This window comes from Copadichromis virginalis, linkage group LG7, assembly GCF_057382275.1.
Source record: "Copadichromis virginalis isolate Kocher_CV1m ecotype Utaka linkage group LG7, C_Virginalis_male_GT1.1, whole genome shotgun sequence".
NCBI lineage: Eukaryota > Metazoa > Chordata > Actinopteri > Cichliformes > Cichlidae > Copadichromis > Copadichromis virginalis.
Genome location: NC_140624.1, coordinates 48,310,824 through 48,331,937, shown reverse-complemented (window position 1 = coordinate 48,331,937; position 21,114 = coordinate 48,310,824). Strand labels below are relative to the sequence as shown.

General features: G+C 37.9%; 1 protein-coding gene, 1 long non-coding RNA gene and 1 pseudogene across 3 annotated transcripts; all 3 read right to left on the bottom strand.

The window, feature by feature from the left end:
• Nucleotides 1-7,708: 7,708 nt before the first annotated feature.
• LOC146705943 (uncharacterized) lies at nucleotides 7,709-11,390 on the bottom strand (annotated as a pseudogene). Its single transcript, XR_014921433.1, has 5 exons — nucleotides 11,330-11,390; nucleotides 9,470-9,866; nucleotides 9,166-9,312; nucleotides 8,796-8,879; nucleotides 7,709-8,699 (listed from the first exon to the last, which is right to left on the bottom strand). The product of XR_014921433.1 is annotated as an uncharacterized LOC146705943 (transcript).
• A 3,360-nt stretch (nucleotides 11,391-14,750) lies between these two features.
• On the bottom strand, nucleotides 14,751-16,341 carry LOC146705942 (uncharacterized). Its single transcript, XR_014921432.1, has 2 exons — nucleotides 16,148-16,341; nucleotides 14,751-15,313 (listed from the first exon to the last, which is right to left on the bottom strand). It is a non-coding gene; the product is annotated as an uncharacterized LOC146705942 (long non-coding RNA).
• Nucleotides 16,342-16,742: 401 nt separating this feature from the next.
• Nucleotides 16,743-19,346, bottom strand: LOC146705941 (E3 SUMO-protein ligase ZBED1-like). Its single transcript, XM_085463843.1, has 3 exons — nucleotides 18,214-19,346; nucleotides 17,409-18,028; nucleotides 16,743-17,321 (listed from the first exon to the last, which is right to left on the bottom strand). Exons 1-3 carry the CDS (start codon nucleotides 19,076-19,078, stop codon nucleotides 16,926-16,928), a joined length of 1,881 nt encoding a protein of 626 aa, XP_085319969.1. The 5' UTR covers nucleotides 19,079-19,346; the 3' UTR covers nucleotides 16,743-16,925.
• Nucleotides 19,347-21,114: the final 1,768 nt, after the last annotated feature.

Genomic DNA, 21,114 nt, shown 5'->3' with positions numbered 1-21,114 from the left:
TCCATCTCTACACTAAACACGGGGGCACAGGAACAAAACCTAAGAAATAGAATTCACAGAGCAAAAGAGGAACTAGAGTGCTAGAAATACAAAACGGAAACCAAAACACTGGTAGACATGAACCATGATGAAATCAAAACTCAATAATAATGATCCAAAAATCAAAACACTGGACCACTGACCCAGGACCATGGTATTTTGGTATTTTTCTTTTTGCCAGTATTGTCACTGGGTTATTCTTCCCTGAATGATGGTCAAATAGAACAGCAGTATTTACCTACTAATATCTGCTAGAAAGAGACAAGATTAGTGGTAGTGTTTTGTTGTTGTTTTTTTAACTTTTTTTTTCAGTGGTCAAAGCAGTAATGGCTTTGCAGGTAAACACTATGTGGAGCATAGGGGGGGGGGATGCATTTTCCATAATAAAATCTTGAAACCATTAGCAAACATCTGATGATGGCTTAGCTTTGTATTTCCTATTTTCAATTTATCTGTTGTTGTAAACAATGGCCAGGTCACAGAACAGGTAGTCTCTGCCTGGATATCTCCTGGTTATACTGAATGCTCAAAACATTAGGCTGAATCATCAGATATTGTTTGATGGGTTACTAGATTGAATTCAGATAGATAAAGGGTTAGTAGCTCTGGCCTTTTATACAACAAATACTGACTGAATTCTGTGTTGAATTGCAGACAAAAATAGGTTGCAAAAAAAGGGACAGCGCGATAGATTCTTGTGAGAATCTGTATATCTATTCCACATAATTCACTTGAAGGTAGGAAAAGGAGCACCAGCACAACACTGGGAGCAATGGGTGAATTGAGGTAATGTTGCAGTTATAAATTCACAAAGCTTGTTTAAAAAGAAGCTCTGAGTGAACATATGAACATAAGCATTTTAATCATTAGGTTCTGACCACATATTGAGTTAGAATAGTTAGAATCACACTCATTTACATTTTCTTTAACATTTTCGTTGTGTATGCGTTAAAATGGAAATGATCAGAGTTGTACCTATTTGATTAAACTTACTAGTGAGTTTTCAGCAGTCTGTTCTATTATATCCAAAGCAAACAACAAGTGACCTGCACTGACATTCAAAAGAGATCTAGTGTTCTGGCCTGTTACTTAGTGCTATTTATTATAATTGTGCCATCCGTTACACTCTAACTACACTCTCAGCAACACTGTTCCCAAATTTCGAAAAAACAAAATGGACTGAACTTGGCGTAATGAGTGGGTTGATAAAAACACAATATGATATTCAAGGAATCCCAAAGTTGACATGACTATGACTATTTCCCAGTCTTACAATAACAAAACCATAACAGCAAAGGAAAACTGTTCCCATTTAATCCTTCATTATTTATTTTAATATATATGTTTGTGGTAACATATTTTGTATCTGTGTTTTACTACTTTCTGCCTGTATGGGGCAGTAATTCAGGGGTAGGAACCACTGGCAGCTTTATTCATGTTTTATGGGAGTAAACCAATGGCAAGGAAACCATGGGGTGTTGTCACATTCCCTGTGACAAGGAGCATGCAGGGCACTAATGGTTTGCCCCCACTGTCAGCTGTAACCACCCAGCAGACTCAGGAGGTGTGTGGCTGTGTTGTTTACTCCTTGTGAGACAACCGGATATCTTGGTGAGTGGAAATTCTTTGCACCCTATAGATTTGTTGTCTTGGCCTGTTGTGGCCAGGTACAAACATGATATTCACCAGAAATTAAACATTCAAATATGGGGTTAAAACCAAACTTTCAGCAAAAGGTCTTAACAAAGTGATAGTTTTCTCCAAATCTCTGTTCTTTTTAAAGCTGAGAGGCTTTCACAGGTTGTGGTTTTTGTGGGCCCATCACTTACAATGGAGAGTGGAATTGTTTACACTCTTCAGATAGGGTTAGTGGATCTGACTGTGCTTTTTAATGTGTATACAGCATTGAAACCCCATTTCTGCAATTTGCAGGTGCTGCTTTGGGCTACACCCTTAGAAAATATATGTATTTTATTGGCTGAGAATACTGATAAACCTTAGCCTGTTAAGTTCTCTACCTGGGCTTTCTCTTGTTCACATTTAATTTAAGAAAATTCAGCCTATATTTTGGGATGTTCCTTTTTTTTGTGTTTATCAACAGTGACCTGGGGAGTTCCACAATAAAGACTTTAACTGATCAAACACACACATCCACACATGTGCAATAACACTAAGTGCAATAATCTTTTCTGGCATCGTTGTATTTTTACTCAGTTGTATATAGCATTTGTATTCTATTTTTATCTTATTGTATATTTTATTCTATTTTATTCTACTGTATATAGTATTTTATTTTATTCTATTCTGTACAGTTGTGTACTGTATTTATTCTTATTGTATTCTAATTTTTGCTTCATAACTTTTGCACTGTCCACTTCCTGCTGTGACAAAACAAATTTCCCACGTGTGGGACTAATAAAGGTTATCTTATCTTACCTTACCTTCTATTTGTCATATATTGTACGGGTTTCAAATAATATTTAACTAAGATGTTGTTGAATCATCTCTGTAGAATGTTTTTAGTCTTAAGTGGGTGTCAACTCACTCTCTATGACTAATTTACTGTGCTGCAGTCAAATGGAAATAGCGCGACTGAAAAGAAATAAAAGAATGCATGAATATTTAGACATAAAGACTGTTCTATGAACACAAGTAAAGCTGTAAAGATTCATTTCAACTCTGAGTTTACAAAGAATGGATGGTGTAGTGGCCTTGCTTTTTGATTTGTATTCAATAGAAAGACAATTAATGTCTGGTTGCACAACACACACACACACACACACACATATATATATATATATATATATATATATATATATATATATACACACACACACATATACATATATATATATATATATATATATATATATATATATATATTAGGGGTGCAACGATATTCGTATCGATATTGAACCGTTCGATACAGTGCTTTCGGTTCGGTACGCATATGTATCGAACAATACAATTTTTTTCAATTTTTTTCAATTTTTTTTTTTTTTTTTTTTTGTGTCCCGTTTGGATCTATAGCCATCAGAATTGTTGTCTTGAGGCCAAGAAAGATGCCAAGAGGATTTATTTTAAGTGGATCATCATATTGGTCCATTTGATTGACCTTTATTATAATTATGAATTTATTTTATTTTCAGTTGCAAACGGGACAGACATGACTGTGGGATAGGACAGGGGGAAAGAATGAAAGAAAGAGGGGGAGAGAAAGAAAGAAAACCAAAGGGGAGAAAAAAAAAGAACAATACAAAATTTGTAATTTATTTTATCAACTTTCCTTCTGACGATGCTGTCTGTGTTGAGCGCTCAGTGAATCTGCATTTGACTACTCCGCGAGAGTGCAGCCTAGGCGGAGTAGTCGAACGCAGATTCACTGAGCACTCAACACAGACAGCATGGTCAGAAGGAAGAGCGCAGGGCAAGCTAGCGAGACAGAAGTGGACCTCCCCACCCTCATTCAGATCTGGCGTTTGGAATTATTTTGGTTTTCATGTGACGTATGACCCTGAAGGTAAGCGAGTCATGGACTAAAGTAAAACAGTATGTTGGATGTGCCATGCAATGCTCAATTACATGGGTGGGAGCTAGTGTGTTAGCGCAGTTAGCTCGTTAACGTGTTGGCCGTCTAGCCCCTCTGTATAGGGTAGCTCGTTAACGGAGATTTGCCGTGTTGTGGCGTTAAGGTTATTTCAACGAGATTAACCTGAAAGCACTAGTGGGAACACAACGAATATGACTGCACATTTACACCGACATCATCCTAGTGCAAAGACAAAAACAACAAGCATGCATGCTACAAACTTTAGCCGAGTCATTTAGACAGCTGTTAGCACAGGATTCTCCTTATGGAGACCTGATATGTTTAATATGCTGCTGAGAATATAGCCCAGAAGAAGCGGATAGTATAGCTTTTATTTTGGAAAGAGACATTTCTCTGTAATAAACTCTCTTTTCCAAAGATGAGTGATTCCTCAATCAGATACAGGGCTCGCAATATCGCTAGCCCGACGTCCCGGGGCTATCTCTGCCCTGCCTGTCGGGCTATTGTAGGAAGGAAAAATATATGTCAATGCTTTTGCATTCTTTCAGAAATGTAGCTGGGTAATTATATCATTGGGTGAGCCACTGTCAATATGTGACATATTGAAATCGTGTTTGAATTTGCGCTTGTTTTTTTGCTTTCACTTTGCAATCGCGCGAACTGTGTATAGAGAGCGACAGCACTGATCTGTGAGTGATGATAATTTGTGCACCAATTCCTCTGACATCGTCTTATTAATTGTTAGCTTACTATGCAAACATGACAAGTGAAATCTCCCGCAGCTTAAACATGTGAGAGGTTGATCGCGCAGAGAATCGCTGAGCTTATGTGAGTGCGGCAGGATATATATTTCACTACGATGACCTGGATGACTGAGAACCTTCACAGACAGATATATATTTTAGTTCTGCTGAGCCAAATAAGACAGGTCAGGGTGAAGAAGTGACAGCCAAAGAAAAGCTTACCACAAAACGGAGAAGTTATGACAAATCAGACTATAAGGCAAAAAGAAAGTGCAGCTTTATGGTTTCATGGACAAAAGAATTTCTGTGGCTGCAATATGACGAGCTAAAAAACAACACGCACAAGGGTTAGGGTTAAATTTAAAAACTGTACTTTTGTGTTAAAATATATATTTATAATTTTAATAAATGACAAATTAAAAAGGCATGGACATTTTTTTTTTGTATCGAAAAAATATCGAACCGTGACACCAAAGTATCGAACCGAACCGTGAATTTTGTGTATCGTTGCACCCCTAATATATATATATATATATATATACACACATACATACATACATATATATATATATATACACACATACATACATACATACATATATATATATATATACACACACATACATACATACATACATACATATATATACACACACATACATACATACATACATATATATACACACACATACATACATACATATATATATATATACACACATACATACATACATACATATATATATATATATACACACATACATATACATATACATATATATATATATATATATATATATATATAAAATTGTGTAAATCATGTGATGTCATTCTCTGGGGGTCGTGGTCACAAATTTACATGGTTACAGGATTATTTTAATCCATAAAACTGTGTTAGTGTGCATTAATATTTATTTGCTGTTAGCTTATCTTTCCATACACAGGTCAAGAGTCAAGTAATAAAGACTCAGTTCTTTACAGTTTCAAGGTATCCAACTCTTTAATAGCACAGAAAAAACAGAAACATAATTATAAATGTTTATGTGGCATGAATATGATGGTTACAACATTTTAAACTTGCGTAGTGTCTATTTTGTTGTTATGTTAATAATTGTGAAGACGGTAATGAACTACTAAACTACTACTAAATAACATTTTTCTTGTTGTTGTTTTGTTTTGTTAACATGTTGAAAAATATTATTAATGTACATAGTAGTCAGGAGTAAATCAAGTTACTAGTTAACTAGTTAGTCACAATCTGCTGTGTGGAGTATAATTCTTTTTTCAGGAACCAAGCACACAACAAGCTGATTAAAAACAGCATACTGTATAAAACACTAACCATAACAATTATGTGCTTTATAATATAATTATTCACTAATAGGGTCAATACAGTTCCAGCTGAATTTATTAAATTGTTATTTTAATTATAATTATAATATCAATATGTTATTACAAAGTTTTTAGGAAAGTAATGCAGTAACTAACAGATTGTTTCTGATATTAGACATCTGATACATGAGGAAAAAAGTAAGGAGTCAAAATGCTTTTTTTCTTTTAATGTTTTTTCATATTTTTCTTATCCTGTATTTTTTGCCGTAATGAATAATGATCATTTGTTATAAAGATATATATAATATTTTCATCACTATAATTTCTGAGGTTAAATTGTAGATAGTAACAACCAAATTTCATTAGAAATGGCCTTTTGTGCAAAAACTAGAAATCAGTCCATTTCAGTTTGAACCACATCACACGATCTGATGTTAAAAAGCAAACACTATACTGTATGATCAAGGTCACTATGGTGTTCTTTCCATATCACATTCATCTTTTCAGCAGCCTACCAGAAATGCACTCTTGATGCATGTATTCCATTAAAATATTACAGCACATTTACTATAGAGGTTATTTCCTCTCGTGCTGACAAAAACAATTTCCTTCTCAAGCCTAATGAGGATTGCAAAACCTTTCAAATTAGGGTTTTGCATAGCTTATCATGTCTTGGCCTATTTGATATTGATGAGAGTCAAGCCACTGCATTCATGAAATTAAGGTCTTAAAATCTCTGCAATAGAATGCACAGCAGTTAGCATTTATTCTGATGATTTACAGGGTATATTCACTGGCAAGTGCATGGTTTATAGCTTCATTCTTACTCGTAATTCAAGTGCAACATCACTTTGTAATTTAAAACACAATCCATACGCAATGTGAAAGAGGTTGAAGTGAAAAGAGGAGTGTGGGAGTATGTGGAAGCAAAGGTAAGATTATATAAGAAGAGAGAAAACATTTGCCTTTCATGTTTATCATTTTATCATAATGTATGATTTTTAATATGTTACTACGTAGTACTTGCATACTATTACAGTAAGTAGTCCTAAAACCTTAAAGTAAAAACATTCTAGTTTCTGGCTGGATTGTGGAGGGTTTCTCTGGGTGCCTGAGCTTAATTCCTATGTTCCAAAATTCATGTTGCCTTATGATGTACAGGTAACACGTGGTGAACTCCACCTCCAACCCATTGCTTTGAATGCAATCATACAAATCTCATAAACTCATATTTTAATCACAATAGAACATAGAAAACATATCAAATGTTTAAAGTGAGACATAAAAGGTTGAGACAGGGGGATTTTTTTGTCAATACCACTTGCTGGAAAAGCAAGTGCTACTAATAAGAAACAGCTAGAGGAAGATATTGCAACTAATCAGGTTCACATTAATTGAGCAACAGGTCACTGAATGTAAAAAGAGCATTTTAGAGAGTTAGCAAAAAAAACAAACAAACAAACCCCAAAACATTATATCTAGATAATTTCTGTGGAGCAATCTGTAGAACAATCTCAAAATAATCTTTCACAGTGTAACATCGCAAAGACTGAGTATCTCATCATCTACAACATTAATATCATCAAAAGTTCAAGAAAACCTGGAGAAATCTCTGTACACAGGGGACAACCTGCAAATCAATATAGTATTCCCACACTGAAAAAAAAAGTTCTTTCAATTTACTTGATTTTATTGTGTACATCGGTCCCACATAATATGAATAAGTATGACTGACTTAATTTTCCACTTTCCCTCAAGTAATTAATGCTTGTCAGATCAAAGTATTTTATCTACATCAGATTACTTTAAAAAATCATGTTTGATGTACTAATATTAATCTATTATCATAATATCAATGTATTGCATAATGTCAATATATTTTAATGTTTAACACCAACTTATTTTTATTTGCCAGTGTTACGCAATGATATTATGTAATGTAAACACATTGCAATTATGTTCCTGCAACACAAATTATGGCTTTAAATCCTACTTAATTTTTTCAATTGAAATATTAACTGATTATTATTGACAAAAAAGGCAAAGACTGTGAGTGCTACTGAACAATTCACCTTTATTAAACTGTAACAGCAGTGAAAGCAGCAATTCTGCCATGAACAAGTCCAAAATCGCATCCATATAAACTTGTTAACACATTTTTAAAGATAGCCTGCAGAAATAACTAAAAGAAAAAGTTAATTTGAGAATATATTTGCAAATATTTCACAAAAAACTGACCTCAGCAGCAAATAAAAGAATGTGCTTATAGATGATCCTGTCATCTCTTACATATAACATTTGTATTAATTACACAATTGAAAATGTAAACTAAATTAAGACTACCTGAAAAAAAAGCAACACGCTTTTATGAATAAACAGATTTACCCAAATATAACTTGTGTGTTATTTGACAACAGTTTCAGCTTCTGTACATGTATTTACCTGTATAAGATTTCAACTAAGTTGAGCCTTAAATGACATTGTTACATAACTAATACCAAACACCTACATGAATTTTAATCTTCATTTTAAACATGTAAGCAGGACATTAAGGTTGACTTAGAACATATTGCTAAAAATTGTCAGTAAAAATTTCTTACAACATGATACCAAAAGGAAAAATGATCCTGCATTGCAGTCACACGAGGGGAAAGCAATAAAAACATAAGCAGTATAACATTACTGAACACAAAATGAAAAACTGCAAAGAATTGCAGAAGTGCAGTCTTTGACTTCTCAATGAAACAGATGGTTTTTGAAAGCAAGAACTTTAGAGAGTTTAGCTCCATCCAGTTCCATGAAAACCTTCTGGAAAACGTCAAAGTTGTAGCGAAGGTCAGCAGGGTAGGCAAGGTTTAATGCATACATGAGTCCAAATAGCATTATCACAGCAAATGCTACATTATCCAAAGTCTTCGCCACCCTGATGCCTGCAAGGACAACTCTTGTTCATCTGCTGAAGCTTGCTCTTTAAGAAGATAAATTCAAACAGTGGTGTCTTCAACAGTCTCACTGATGGCACGTTCTTCCATGCCCTGTAAAAAAGAAGCCATGTTAGTCATTTCCAAGTAAATAATATGACACACTGTGGAAAGTCCAAAAAGAAAAAAAAAAAAAACACAAGTACATACCACATACTCCTGGATAAGCATGCCAGGGTCTTCACCCATGTAGATACACACTCCCTTAACACACTCAGCATCAACATCTTCACACTGAAATGAAATGTATGTAATTAGCATCTTCATTCAGCTCTTGTCCTTCATTTAAGTTTTAATAGTGTACTTTACATTAATGTTTTTAAAGTAAAGGCACACAAATTAATAATAGGTTTACTGGCAATTAATAATAAGTTGACAAAGTGAAGGTTAAAAAAAACAAGCAGATGTAAAAATACAAAATGAGAGAATTTATCATGGGAAACATTTGAAATCTTCCACAATTATAAAATTTCATCCAAAGAGGATCGTGTTAAGTGAATGTTGAGGCTTTATCACTTACATTATCCATTTATGCCACAATTCTTTTCAGTATTAGTCCAAGCTCTCCTCTTCTGTTGACCAACTTCACCAGGTTGTCCAAGTGGAGATCCAGCTGAGCCAGGAACTGAGGGGGGATGGTGGCAATTCTCTTAAACTCAGCGTTGATCTGAAAACATGAGCACAGAGAAATGAGCTTCAAAGGTTTAATACCTGGAAGAAGGCCGCAATCACTCATGCTGAAGAAATGGGCTGTCAAATAACAACTGTGCCTTAACCATTTTAGGCTAATACCACAAGAACACCGTGTATGAGGCAAACCTTACCTCATGGAAATCAAATAGAGCAGGCCATCTTGCCATGAAAGCCTCCACCATTGGTGCATCACGAACAACTTCATGTCTTCTGTATGAAAAAGTCTTTTCCATCTTGAGTTTCACCAACTCTGTTACTCTTTTTTATGTCCATGTTGTGGGCTTTGACATGTCAATAGCTTTAAGAGTCCCCTTGTCTGCTACTTCTGAAACTGAGGTAAGGTTAAGAAACTCATTCCCAAACAAGGAATCCATAAACTGAAGTCTGAAACTGCCCTGAAGACAACACTGTCTCTTGACTTCAACGATGAGATCCTCAGTTGATTCAGGCGCTCCATTAGAGAGTGAGCCTTCGACAGGTTCTGTCAGCCAAAACAGTCTTTAGGACCATAGGACTCCCCATAGGACTCTGTAGGCAAAAAAGAATTACATATTCAGAAAGAATCCTTTCAGTTTAGTTTTCATAAAGCTATCCATACCCAATACTCAAAGTTATAAAGATCAGACATAAAAAAGAAGAATTTATCTAATGAAATACATGCGACTGAACCTATTACACTTATATGAACACCTTTTACTTCTATATGCCTTTTTAAAGTCACAATGTGGACTGATCCAATCTCATAGTCAACCAATGGATAAGTATCAAGGAGTTCACAGAGTGAAGCGAGAGTGAATATTCTTGTGGATACTGGGCGGAGCTCAAAAGCTCTGTCGTGCTCTCTGTACCAGCCACCAAGCTCTCTGACAATGTAGAATATGCTGTGGTACAATGCAGATATGGTTTTTCAGTATTCTGGCAATCCACCTGCTGCCCTTTGGGCCAGTACCATTCCATTTCTATAAGTTATACTCTTTATGTCACACACTGTGCAAGGTTGACCTCTAGAATGTCAGGGAATATGTACCTAATGACTTAAGCTATCTCCTCTTTAAGCAAATCCACTAGAAAGGCCGATACAGCTGAGCTCTCTAATTCAGACTTGCCAAGAGATGGGGAGTTTAGATGGTAAGCTATCATCATCTGATGTTTTGACTTCTGTAATCATAAAGGTAAAAATTCCACCATCACAAAAAACATTAATTTTAATTGAAAAAAGGTATTCCAGTCCAGAAGAGCATCAATGGTTTCTTTAAAGTACCAATCTTTCCCTCATTTATACATAATGTTTTGAGAAGCAGCTCACATATGTTCTACACAAACTAGAAAAAAAGAGGGGGGGAAAGGGTCCTAATTTGTTTTGGGCCGATGTTGGAAAATTCACAATACATCACTTAATAAGACATAGTCTGTTGAACAAACTTATCTCCTTGTAGATATCTGCTGTATTATTTGGCCATGACCAATAGAATAGTCAAGTAAGTGACACTTCACCTAAAACAATGACTAAATGGAAAAATGATTTGGCATTTATGGGCACAGGTTCTTAAACCCACGTCTAAGGTGGCAGGATCCTTATTATAACTTGAGTGCATGTCATCAGCAATAATTAAGGTATGGCACTGTGGCCCTCCCAGCTTCTGAAACTCTGACGGTTACAGCCAGACTAATTAGCCAATGTAGCCATAGCTAGCACGAGTAACACAAACACTATTGCTCTCTCAGTGACGTTTTAACTTGCTAAGCCATAAAAACGTCAGTGCTCTCTGTCACATGCATAAATTCCATATCTGACCCACAACAGCTGCTTTCTCCCGACTATGTGCAATTTGTTAATATTTTTCAGCTTTAGCCACAAAGCTAATACCAACTTTAGCTAGCACTGTAAAAACAACATGTAGATGCATTACAGATTACGTTTCATATAGCATGCACTACAACAATTCTGTGAAAACGTACCCAACTAAAACAAATGTATTTAAATTACTTACCTTCTCACTATGCCTGACTCAGTGCCAAAGGTTGCATGTGGCTGAACAGTCTTCCAGCATCTGGCGGTCAATTGCGCTCTCCTTAAATTATGTTGTTGTCTTATTGGATAAGGTAGGTCTTATTATCCAATCACATTTAGTTGTTGTCTTTGAATATATTGCATCATTTCCGGTTGTGGTCAAACATGATTACAATGGTTTTAGTATTCTAATTTAGTCATTTTAAATCAATGCAAGAAAAATGAGTAGTCTCAGTATTGTTTATAATCAAGTAAATGGTACTTTATTTAATCATGTAAATAAGAGAAACATGAGAGGCTTGTGTAGCATTAACTAAATTCATTTGTGCAAATTCAAAAGCCTGCCAATTCTCATTTTTTCAGTGCATACCTGTACTTTCAGGTGACACTGAATTTAAAATAGACATGATGCTGTCATGGAAATCCATCAAAGCCCTTCTTTTGAAAGCTGAAATTTTGAGTCTTCTGACCTTGAATTTTTTTTTAAATTAAAATGTGCCTGTTTTGGTTATTAGGAGTCCTTAGCTTATAGTGTCACAGGTTTTTTTTAATTCCCTAATTTCATCATAGTAATTGCTCTGTATTTTGACTTTTGCTACTTTGTATTTTGTTTTCTGTGCGTCTAGAGTTATTCCTATTAGATTCTATGCTTTTACTTAATCTGGCCTCTTTAAGCATCTTGTTGTATTTTGTTATGTATTTCGCACTGTCTTACATGTTTCTCTACTATGTTACAGTGTTTTATTTTGATAGTCATTTGTCTTCTATGCCTCAGGTCTAGTTTTATTTGCTACAGCATGTCTCATTATTAGATCTAGTTCAGCTGTATTTTGTTCTCCAGGTGTTCCCACTCTGGCCTCATTACCTTCGGTGTGTATATAGTCATAGTGTCTACTTCATACTTTGTCAGATCACCTGTGTCTTGAGCCTTTTTCCTTACTCCACCTAAATAAAGTTTTTTGTTGTTGTTTTTTTTTTTTTTTAGTTCTATATCAAGTGTTCTGCATTTGGGGTTTTTTTGCAGCACACATAACAGTACAATCTGACCAAACAATGGACCCTTTGGACTCAGGTTTTGCATTTGAGGAGCCTAAATCAAAAATACTCACTTGGTGTGAAGGAATCCCACAACCCATATCACAAGGTAATTCAGTTAGAAGTTCTGGATGCTTACATTTCATGAAAACATTGTGCATTACTAGACACTGTAGGAAAGCCCTTCAGTGTGAACTATCAAACACTGGTAACTCTGTTGAAGGACACACTTCCTCCTCACCTCTACAGTCAAGCTTCTCTCTGTCACTGCAGCTGTTCAACTCAATTATGCTCCTGGACCAGAAAAGCTTAACTTCACTGCCATTTCTGCCATTTTTGTTTTTTGTTTTGTGTATTTTATGTTCAATATAGGTATTTGTTGTGCCTGAAAATGAATAAATAAATGAAATGAAATGAATGAAAATTTCAGGCTGCCTGCACATGCCGTCACCGATGCAGTTATCAAGCTACTGCTTCCCTGTCCAGCCCCATCTGCTAAGGAGCCACATATCTCTTTGGGTTGTAAAGATGGCGGGGCACACACGCAGCAGCTATTAGTTCTCCATTTTTTCCAGTTTCACTGTGCAATGCCTGAGTACAGCAACAATAAAGGACTCTTTATCTTTAAAAGAGATTAGGTTTTCAGTGTCAGAGTCCCCAGCCAGTGACATCCATAACATCACCCTAACGGTGTGTTCACACCGAACGCGATGGACGCGAATAAAACGCCCCAAACGCCCCTAATTTGACGCATGTACATTCGCGTCTCAACGCGTGTCCAAGAAAAATCCATCGCGCGTCAACCGGAAATGTGGGAGGAATGTGGGAGGGAGTTGTGCCAGACCGGTATCTTTGCAAGATGGCAGCTATCGAGCTAGCACTTGAAGAGAGAGTCTCCCTTCTCTATGTACTGTGGAGAGCAGAGCAGCAGCGTAAAAGACGTCCTCGCCGTACCTGGGTCCATCAGGTCCTCCAGAGGCATGAGCAGTTTGGTGAGTTTCACCACTTGCTCCAGGAGCTGCGCCTGGATGACGGCCGATTCCAGCGCTATCACCGTCGGCCAGTTTGAGGACCTGCTTTCCCTCGTCGGTCCCAGCATTGCCCGCCTAGACACCAACTACAGACGCTCAATCCCACCTGCAGAGCGCCTGTCCGTCTTCCTGAGGTTAGTAAAACTATTTAATACGGTAGTCCTTTATTGATATCTGTGCTAATATGCTAATCCATCCAGTTATACACTGCTAACATGGATGTGCTATGCTAACAGTGAATGCTGTCGGTGTTTACTGAAAGCAAACTGTGGTACAGAGACGACTCTTTATAATATTTCTAGTGATACTCAGAAGGTCTCATCAAGTCCCGATTTAATTCGATTTATGCTGTTATCAGTGTTTGCAATGATAGCATGGCTGTGGTGTCACATCAATGTATGCGCTCGGTGTTTGCTGATATCAAACTGTAGCATTAGGACCACTGAGTTAACCTTTGTAGTGATACTCACTCCTTTTTATTTAGACCTGGTTTAATTCTGGGATAGTTGAATATTTGTATATAATCCCTGCAGCTGTCAGACTCTATAGCAGGGGTCACAGCCTTTATTAAAACAGAGTTAGATAAAACTGTGAACAGTTTGGTTCATCTCTAGTTACATGGTTCTATCTTGATAAGCTGTCTTATCACAGATTAATTTTTCAAAAATATTAATGATTTAAGCAAGGAAAGGGCTACATGTCAACATACAACTCTTTATTTCTATTAATGTCTCACTTCATTCCTACCTGATTGACATGTTTAGGAATTGTGAGTGATTGGCTCACTGTAGTTGTGAAAGTTGCTACCAATCAAATTATGATATGTTAAAGTTAAAACAAAACACAACTGTTTTAGATATTATCTAATATACATTTTGTAATTATCCTTATAATTACAAAAGGTTTTATGTAAGATTCATATTTTGTGATTTAAATCTGACATCACAAAAGTATTTTGGAATTTTAATGATGTATTTTGTAACTGCAGTACACATAACACTGATTTTGAACAATTTTGTCCAGGTTCCTTGTCACCGGGGACTCCTTCAGGACCATCGCGTTCAGTTTCAGAGTCGGTGTGTCCACGGTGAGCCAGATCACCCCCCAGGCAGCGACGTCCATCTGGGACTGTCTAGTGGACGACTTCATGGCTGTGCCTTCACCTGGAGACTGGCGGTCCATCACAGAGGGATTCCAGGAGCGCTGGAACTTTCCTCTGTGCTGTGCAGCTCTGGATGGGAAGCACATCCAGACAAAGGCACCCCATATATCATATAGGAGACACACACATTGATATACACTAAATATTCATTTCATTTCTTTTTTGTGGTGCCCAAATTGATGCACCTGCTTGATTTTGTTTAAACAATTATTGCACACTTTCTGTAAATCCAGTAAACTTCTTTTCACTTCTCAAATATCACTGTGTGTGTCTCCTGTATGATATTTAACTGACATTTTTTATTGTAACAACCAACAATTTATACAGGAAAATAATGTCTATTAACAAGGTTGCCCAAACTTCTGCATCCCACTGTATCAGTATATTTTGTCATTAGTATAATATGAAATAAATTCTACATGTGTCAAGTCGTGTGCCAACATTTGCTGTGTAGTAGAACTGAGACATTAGTCATTATAAACATTTATTTGAAATAATATTAAAAGTCTCAAACAGAAAAACATTAAACATAAATATATAAAATATAAGAATTTACAGAGAGACAGGAATAAAAAGGACCAGCTGCTCTCCAGAGCAGGAACAAGGCTGAGGAGGAAATGCTCCATTGGAGACTGGTGTGGCCTCTTCAGGGACTCCAGGATGGCCAGCTCCACCGCCGATGGACCGTCCTGGGACCCGTCCCTCATCTGCCTCGGAGCCGTCCTCCTCTGTGGGCCTGTAAAACAGCACAAAACACAAAGAAATGAGAAGGCTGCTACTAGATTTTAATTTCAACATTGAAAAAAAAAAAAACAATAACAGGATATAATCAGATTGGTTGTAGATATTTAGTAAAGGTGATCACAAGGGAATCCCACCGACTAAAAAGGTATCAGTGCTTGCTGTACATATCTGTGGGTGCAGCAGCAGGAGCTCAGGGACTGGGGATGCTCTGCTGCAGAATCAGTTGGTTCTATCAATACAGTATTAAATGTTAACAGGTTCGATATAATAATCGTAGAGTAGACAGTGGTCCCTCATTTATTGCAGGGGTTCTCAGAATAACTAGCCCCTGGTCACAGTTCTCACAATTGATTCTCAAAGTGCAAACCTTTGTAGATTGCAAAACGTAAAAGTATTATTATGCCGCGGTTTGTCTTCATCTGCCCGCCACTTTCGTGCGCCTTTTTCCCTCACGGTGCAGGTGTCTATTTCCGAATGAGGCTCATAGTTATGGGTGTTTTTGTGCTGTTTTTTCTATTGGACGCGATGGTTATCAAAACCAAACGTGATAAATTTGGCAAGCGCAGGAGATTTGTCAATCAGGCTGCAGAATGCAATGCTGTACTGTGCAATAAAAAATCAGCGAAAAAGCAAAGCAGTGACGGATGAACAGCGGGACCACTGTGTGCTGTTTATTAATAAACAATAAAATATATTCCTAAATGATAACATGCATAAAAGCAGAACGGTATTTGTACGTCAGTGGGAAAATAGCGGTGGCTTGCTAGCTTTTGTGCGGCTTCCCCGGGTCAGTGAAAACTTTCAAAAGAGAAATGAATGAACTTACCAGGTTGCCCGATCTCTTCACATATCTTCCTCCAAGCTCGGTCCTTTTTATTCCTGTCTCGGTACTGAAAGCAGCTGGTGTTGTACAGCTCCGAGTTGTTTGCTACCGCATTGATTAGCCTTCCCCTCCATTGAAGTATGAAAGGCTTTGGCTGGATCTGCCCCTTTGACCTAGGTAACAGCCACGTCACCAGGCTCCTGATTAGGGCTGCACGATATTAGGAAAACCTGCGATGTGCGATAACTGTGATCAATACTGCGATAACGATATGACTTGCGATAAAATAAATAGCAAAAAAAAAACAAAAAACAAATACATAATTTCCGTTTTACTGCACAGTTTTATTTAATGAAAGCTGCTGTATTAGCAGTGTAACAACAAAGTGCAGTCAAACATTGAAACATTGCCCCCATAAAAAAATTTCTGAGGCTTGAATTCTGAAAGACATCCTTCCCGGTCTCTATAATTAGTTTTAAATAAACATAACTTAAATTATACTGCAAATTATCTCTATGCAGTTGTTCATCATTTTACCACTCACCAAGTAGTTATGATGCAAGTCAAAACTGGAGTGGAAACTTTACTTGATTAAACTATAGGTAAGAACTTGTCTGCTGTGGGAACACACCAAAGAACAATTGTCTACCTTTGTGGTCGTACTGGCCAAGACTAATATTATCAACAATTAAGAACAATGTAGGTAGTGTATTTTTGTAATTTTTTGAAAAAAAAAAAAGGTTTCTCTATCTTGCATTCATCCTTCCTGAGTGAATGTTTTTTATGGCAAGTTCTTGTTAAGGAAAACCAACATGTTTACTCTCCAAGGTTTTAAACATGTGCGCTGACATGTTACTATGTTTCCTGATGTACTAAAAAGTCTCTCTGAAGGTGAGCTACTTGCAGGTATGCAGAGATACTTCCTTGCAAGCTTGCTTAGCTGTGGGAATGTCATTTTGTGGAGTTTCCACCATGCCAAGGGGTCTTCCTCACTGTCTATGGCCGTGGATAGCAAGTAGCTGTTAAGCTCAGCTTCAACAGCTTGTGAGAGATGCATAAAAGAGGAGGTAGGGATTGGAGCTGCCTTGAAGAAACTGCCCAGGGACTTTTTTGCCTTCTTCAGGGGACGACTGGGTGGATCATCTGTCTGGGCCTCTGGTTCAGCGGAGCTTCTCTCCTGGAACAGAAAGCAGATTATAAGAAAAGTAAACATTTTGGACTAAATATGAATTGAAAGGTTTTATATATAAGCATGCATGAATACCTTCTGTGCCACTGCTTCCATTTCTGACATCACTCTGGTCTTGATGTCTGAGACTCGATCAGTGCTGGTGTAGCTGACTTTAAATCTGGGATCCATGAAGCACGCCATGTCCATAAGTTCCTGGGTAGCTGGATTTTCATATTTAGTAATCAGGTACTCGAGGATTTTCTTCTTAATTGATTTTGTCAAATCACTGTCTTCTTCCTTCTCTGCAAGCACCGACGTCTTCATCAGATGAAGGACTGGTTTTACATATGAAACACTAACGTAGCTCTCACCAGACAGGGCATCTGTAAAGTCTTGCAGGGGGTGTAATGCCTGGTTGACAGACTCCAGTACCTCAAGATCCTGCCAAGTAGGAATCAAGTGTCTTGATTTCTTGTCTGCTGAGATGACATCAGAAATGGCCCGCTGCTGCTCCAGGACTCTCTCAATCATCTTCTGCCTGGAACCCCACCTGGTTGGGCATTCTGTGATCAGTGTGTGCTCTGGGAGGTTGAGCTTCTGCTGTGCTTTTTTCAGAGCCATCTTTGCTTTCCAGCTGTGGCAAAAATGTCCAACTAACTTTTTGCAAAGTCCAATGGCTCGGGCAATGCGGGCATCATCTTTGATAGAATTTTCTGGAGAAATAAGAGGAAACAAAAAAACTGTCATGTTTAAAACCTTTTTTTAAAAAAAAAAAAACTAATTGAAATTTATAACTAAAGTTGTCTAAAAAGGTAACATTATCCTTATCAATATCAATTTGATAATAATGTATAGCACATTTTCATTGCTAAAAAGATCTGCCTTGAATAAAACTTACCGATTGCAAGGTGCAGCCTGTGTCCAAAACACTGAAGTCTGACCCAGTTGTTTAGCTCCGTGGCTCTCACAACATTGGCACCGTTGTCTGTGGTGATGCACACTTGTCGATCTTCTTTAAGATCCCAGCTGGCTAACACCTCACGTAATACATGGGCTATATTTTCACTAGTGTGGGAGTCTGGAAAATACACAGTCTCTAGACACCGTGTTTTCAGTTCAAAGTCTTCGGTGAGGAAGTGCACTGTGAAACTCATATATGGTTCCGTTGTACGACTTGACCATAGGTCTGTAGTGCTTGCGTAGTTTTCAGCTTGGCTCAGTTCAAACATGACGGTCTTGCGGCATGTTTCATACATTTGTGGAATGGCGACATGTGAAAAGTAGTTTCGTGAGGGGATGCGGTATCTCTGGTCCACTTTATGTATCAGACTGGTGAAGCCCTCTCTGCTAACTGTATTTATAGGCATCATGTCTTTAGCCAAAAAATGTGTAATGGCCTCTGTTATTTCTTTGTACCGCTTCGACGTTTTCTCATAAGGAATTCCACTTGAAAAACTCTGATACAGAGACGGCTGTTGGACTGCTGCGCTCTTTGTCTTAACATTAGCAACCTTTGTTTGGCTAGCCCTATCTTTCTGGAACTCTTCAAACAGTTCTCTGTGGTTGTATTGAAGATGATGGTGGAGATTAGTCGTGTTTCCTCTGGTGGTTGCCACGAGTGTTCGGCAAGTTTTGCAGAGTACCTGTGTTTGGAGAACGTCGTCTTTATCAAATCCAAAGTACCTCCAAATAAGTGAGGTACTATTTTTTTTTTTAGCCACGAGTTCAGTAGCATTCTCGTCACGCGTCTCGCTCTCAGCCATTACAACTCTGACTCGTTGCTGCAGCGTTGTTCGCGCCCGACCTGCGTAGGAGGCGGGCCTCTAATCCATTTGATTGGTTAATGCCGTGAAGGGCTCTATTCGACTGGTCAAATGTGTAAATGGATTTCTTTGATTGGTAAATTCTTTACAGCACGTGTGTAAACATTTTAAGGTACCCAATTATCGCAGTTTACGCCGTCTTTTGCGATGGGCCCATCGCGCAGGCTGATATCGCGATGACAATAAATTTTCGATTTATCGTGCAGCCCTACTCCTGATTGGTTGTCGCGGCGCGATTTGACGCTGGAGTTCAGATTTTTCCAACTCGAGCGGTAGACGCGAAACGCGCGTATGCACAAAATGCAACACAAAAACTCACGCGCGTGGTTTTATTCACGAGTCAAACGCGCCAGACGCGCTACACTGACGCGCGTTTCACGCGTTTTGGCGTTTTCGCGACGCAAATCTGCTTCCGAATTTTCGCGGGACCCGCAATCGCGCATCATCGCGCCTTTCCATTGACTTTACATGTAAACCTGACGCTCTATTCGCGTCCATCGCATTCGGTGTGAACACACCGTAAGTGGTCTAACTTTTGATGACTGTGGGGCAAATGGACTCTGAGTCGCCCATTCCTCCAGCTTCAATGCCCCTGCTCAGTCCTGGCAGGTCCGAATGCTCATTTAGAATAGACAAAGTATAAAACTGTTCTGGGGCCAAAATAATTATTATTTGATATTCCTTTTGGAAAACATGGATTTCTCATTCTCTGGAGTAAATAGCAAAGCAACCATCTGACTTGCTATCACTGCTCAGTTCAAGATTTTGCATTATTGCCTGGAAACTAACAGCTTGCAGATCTGGATAAAGTACCATCAATGCTGAAAGGCACAGTATATACAAGTTTTAAAGCAACATATTGTCTCACGTGCGATCCGGTCCACTCTGAAATATATATGGGAAGTACTGACATTTTTCAGCAAGACAATGCTAAAAAACATACTGCATCTGTTAGAACAGTAGAAGACTCTGGATGCTGAACTGGCCTGCCTGCAGTTCAGACTTTTCACCCACTGAAACAATGAAACAATTTGCAGTGGCAAACATGCCCCTGTCCCAACTCTTTTGAGGTGTGCTGCATGTGGTTCTGTGTTCTAAATGTGAGTTTATGGATTTTGCAAGTTATCACATTGTGTTTTTGTCACGGCTGGCGGGGTGAGCCGTGTGGTATAGGAGGAAAAGGACCCAAAATGCAGGCAGTTGACTGGTGATGAGAGTGACGTTTTATTTACAGAAGTGGAGCGACTGAACAGGCAGTGAGAAAAGACGAATGACTGAAAAAACCTAGACTGGGAAAACTAAATGACAAACCTAAGCATGAAACGGGGAGCGGAGAAGGCAGAGAGACGTAGTTACACCAAGAAACACAGACGATCCAACGATGAACAGAAGCCAACACACACTATAAATACACACTAGGTACTGAGGAGATGACATGCAGGGGTGGACACAGCTGACACTAATGGACATGATGAGAAGCAGACCTACAAAGTAAAACCGGAAACACACAGACTGTTTTACAACAAAAACACAGGGACCTGAACGGAGCACAGAGGGGAGACACAGGTAGGGATAATAAACATGACAACCAACCCAAAGAATTAATACAGAATCAGAATAAACACCAAACACAAGATGAACCCAAAAAGAAACACAAAACGCTGGGTCAACGACCCAGGATCATGACAGTTTTCTGTTACATTTTATACAGCATACTAACTCTTTGTAATTGGAGTTGTGAAAAACACCACCAAAACAAACACAAACCCAATAAGATATATTGATATAGATGTATATTTTGTGTATAACTGGAAGAGAACTTTAAACACAAACTGTGCAGATTTTCAGTATGCCCTGAGAATAATCCATGTTCCTGTAGCTTTAATTGCATGGGATGTCGTAAAGAGTAATGAATACAAAGCAATCAGTGTGGTGTTCATGTGAACTCAGATGATTGTAAGATTATGGTGGTGTTT

What these genes read in the sequence shown, in the direction of transcription:
- LOC146705941 (XM_085463843.1), bottom strand. Translation starts at nt 19,078, where the DNA reads ATGGCTGAGAGCGAGACGCGTGACGAGAATGCTACTGAACTCGTGGCT. An exon ending in CAGGCTGCACCTTGCAATCG is followed by an intron (nt 18,029 to 18,213) that starts GTAAGTTTTATT and finishes TTATTTCTCCAG; the next exon opens with AAAATTCTATCAAAGATGAT. An exon ending in TGGAAGCAGTGGCACAGAAG is followed by an intron (nt 17,322 to 17,408) that starts GTATTCATGCAT and finishes TTTCTGTTCCAG; the next exon opens with GAGAGAAGCTCCGCTGAACC.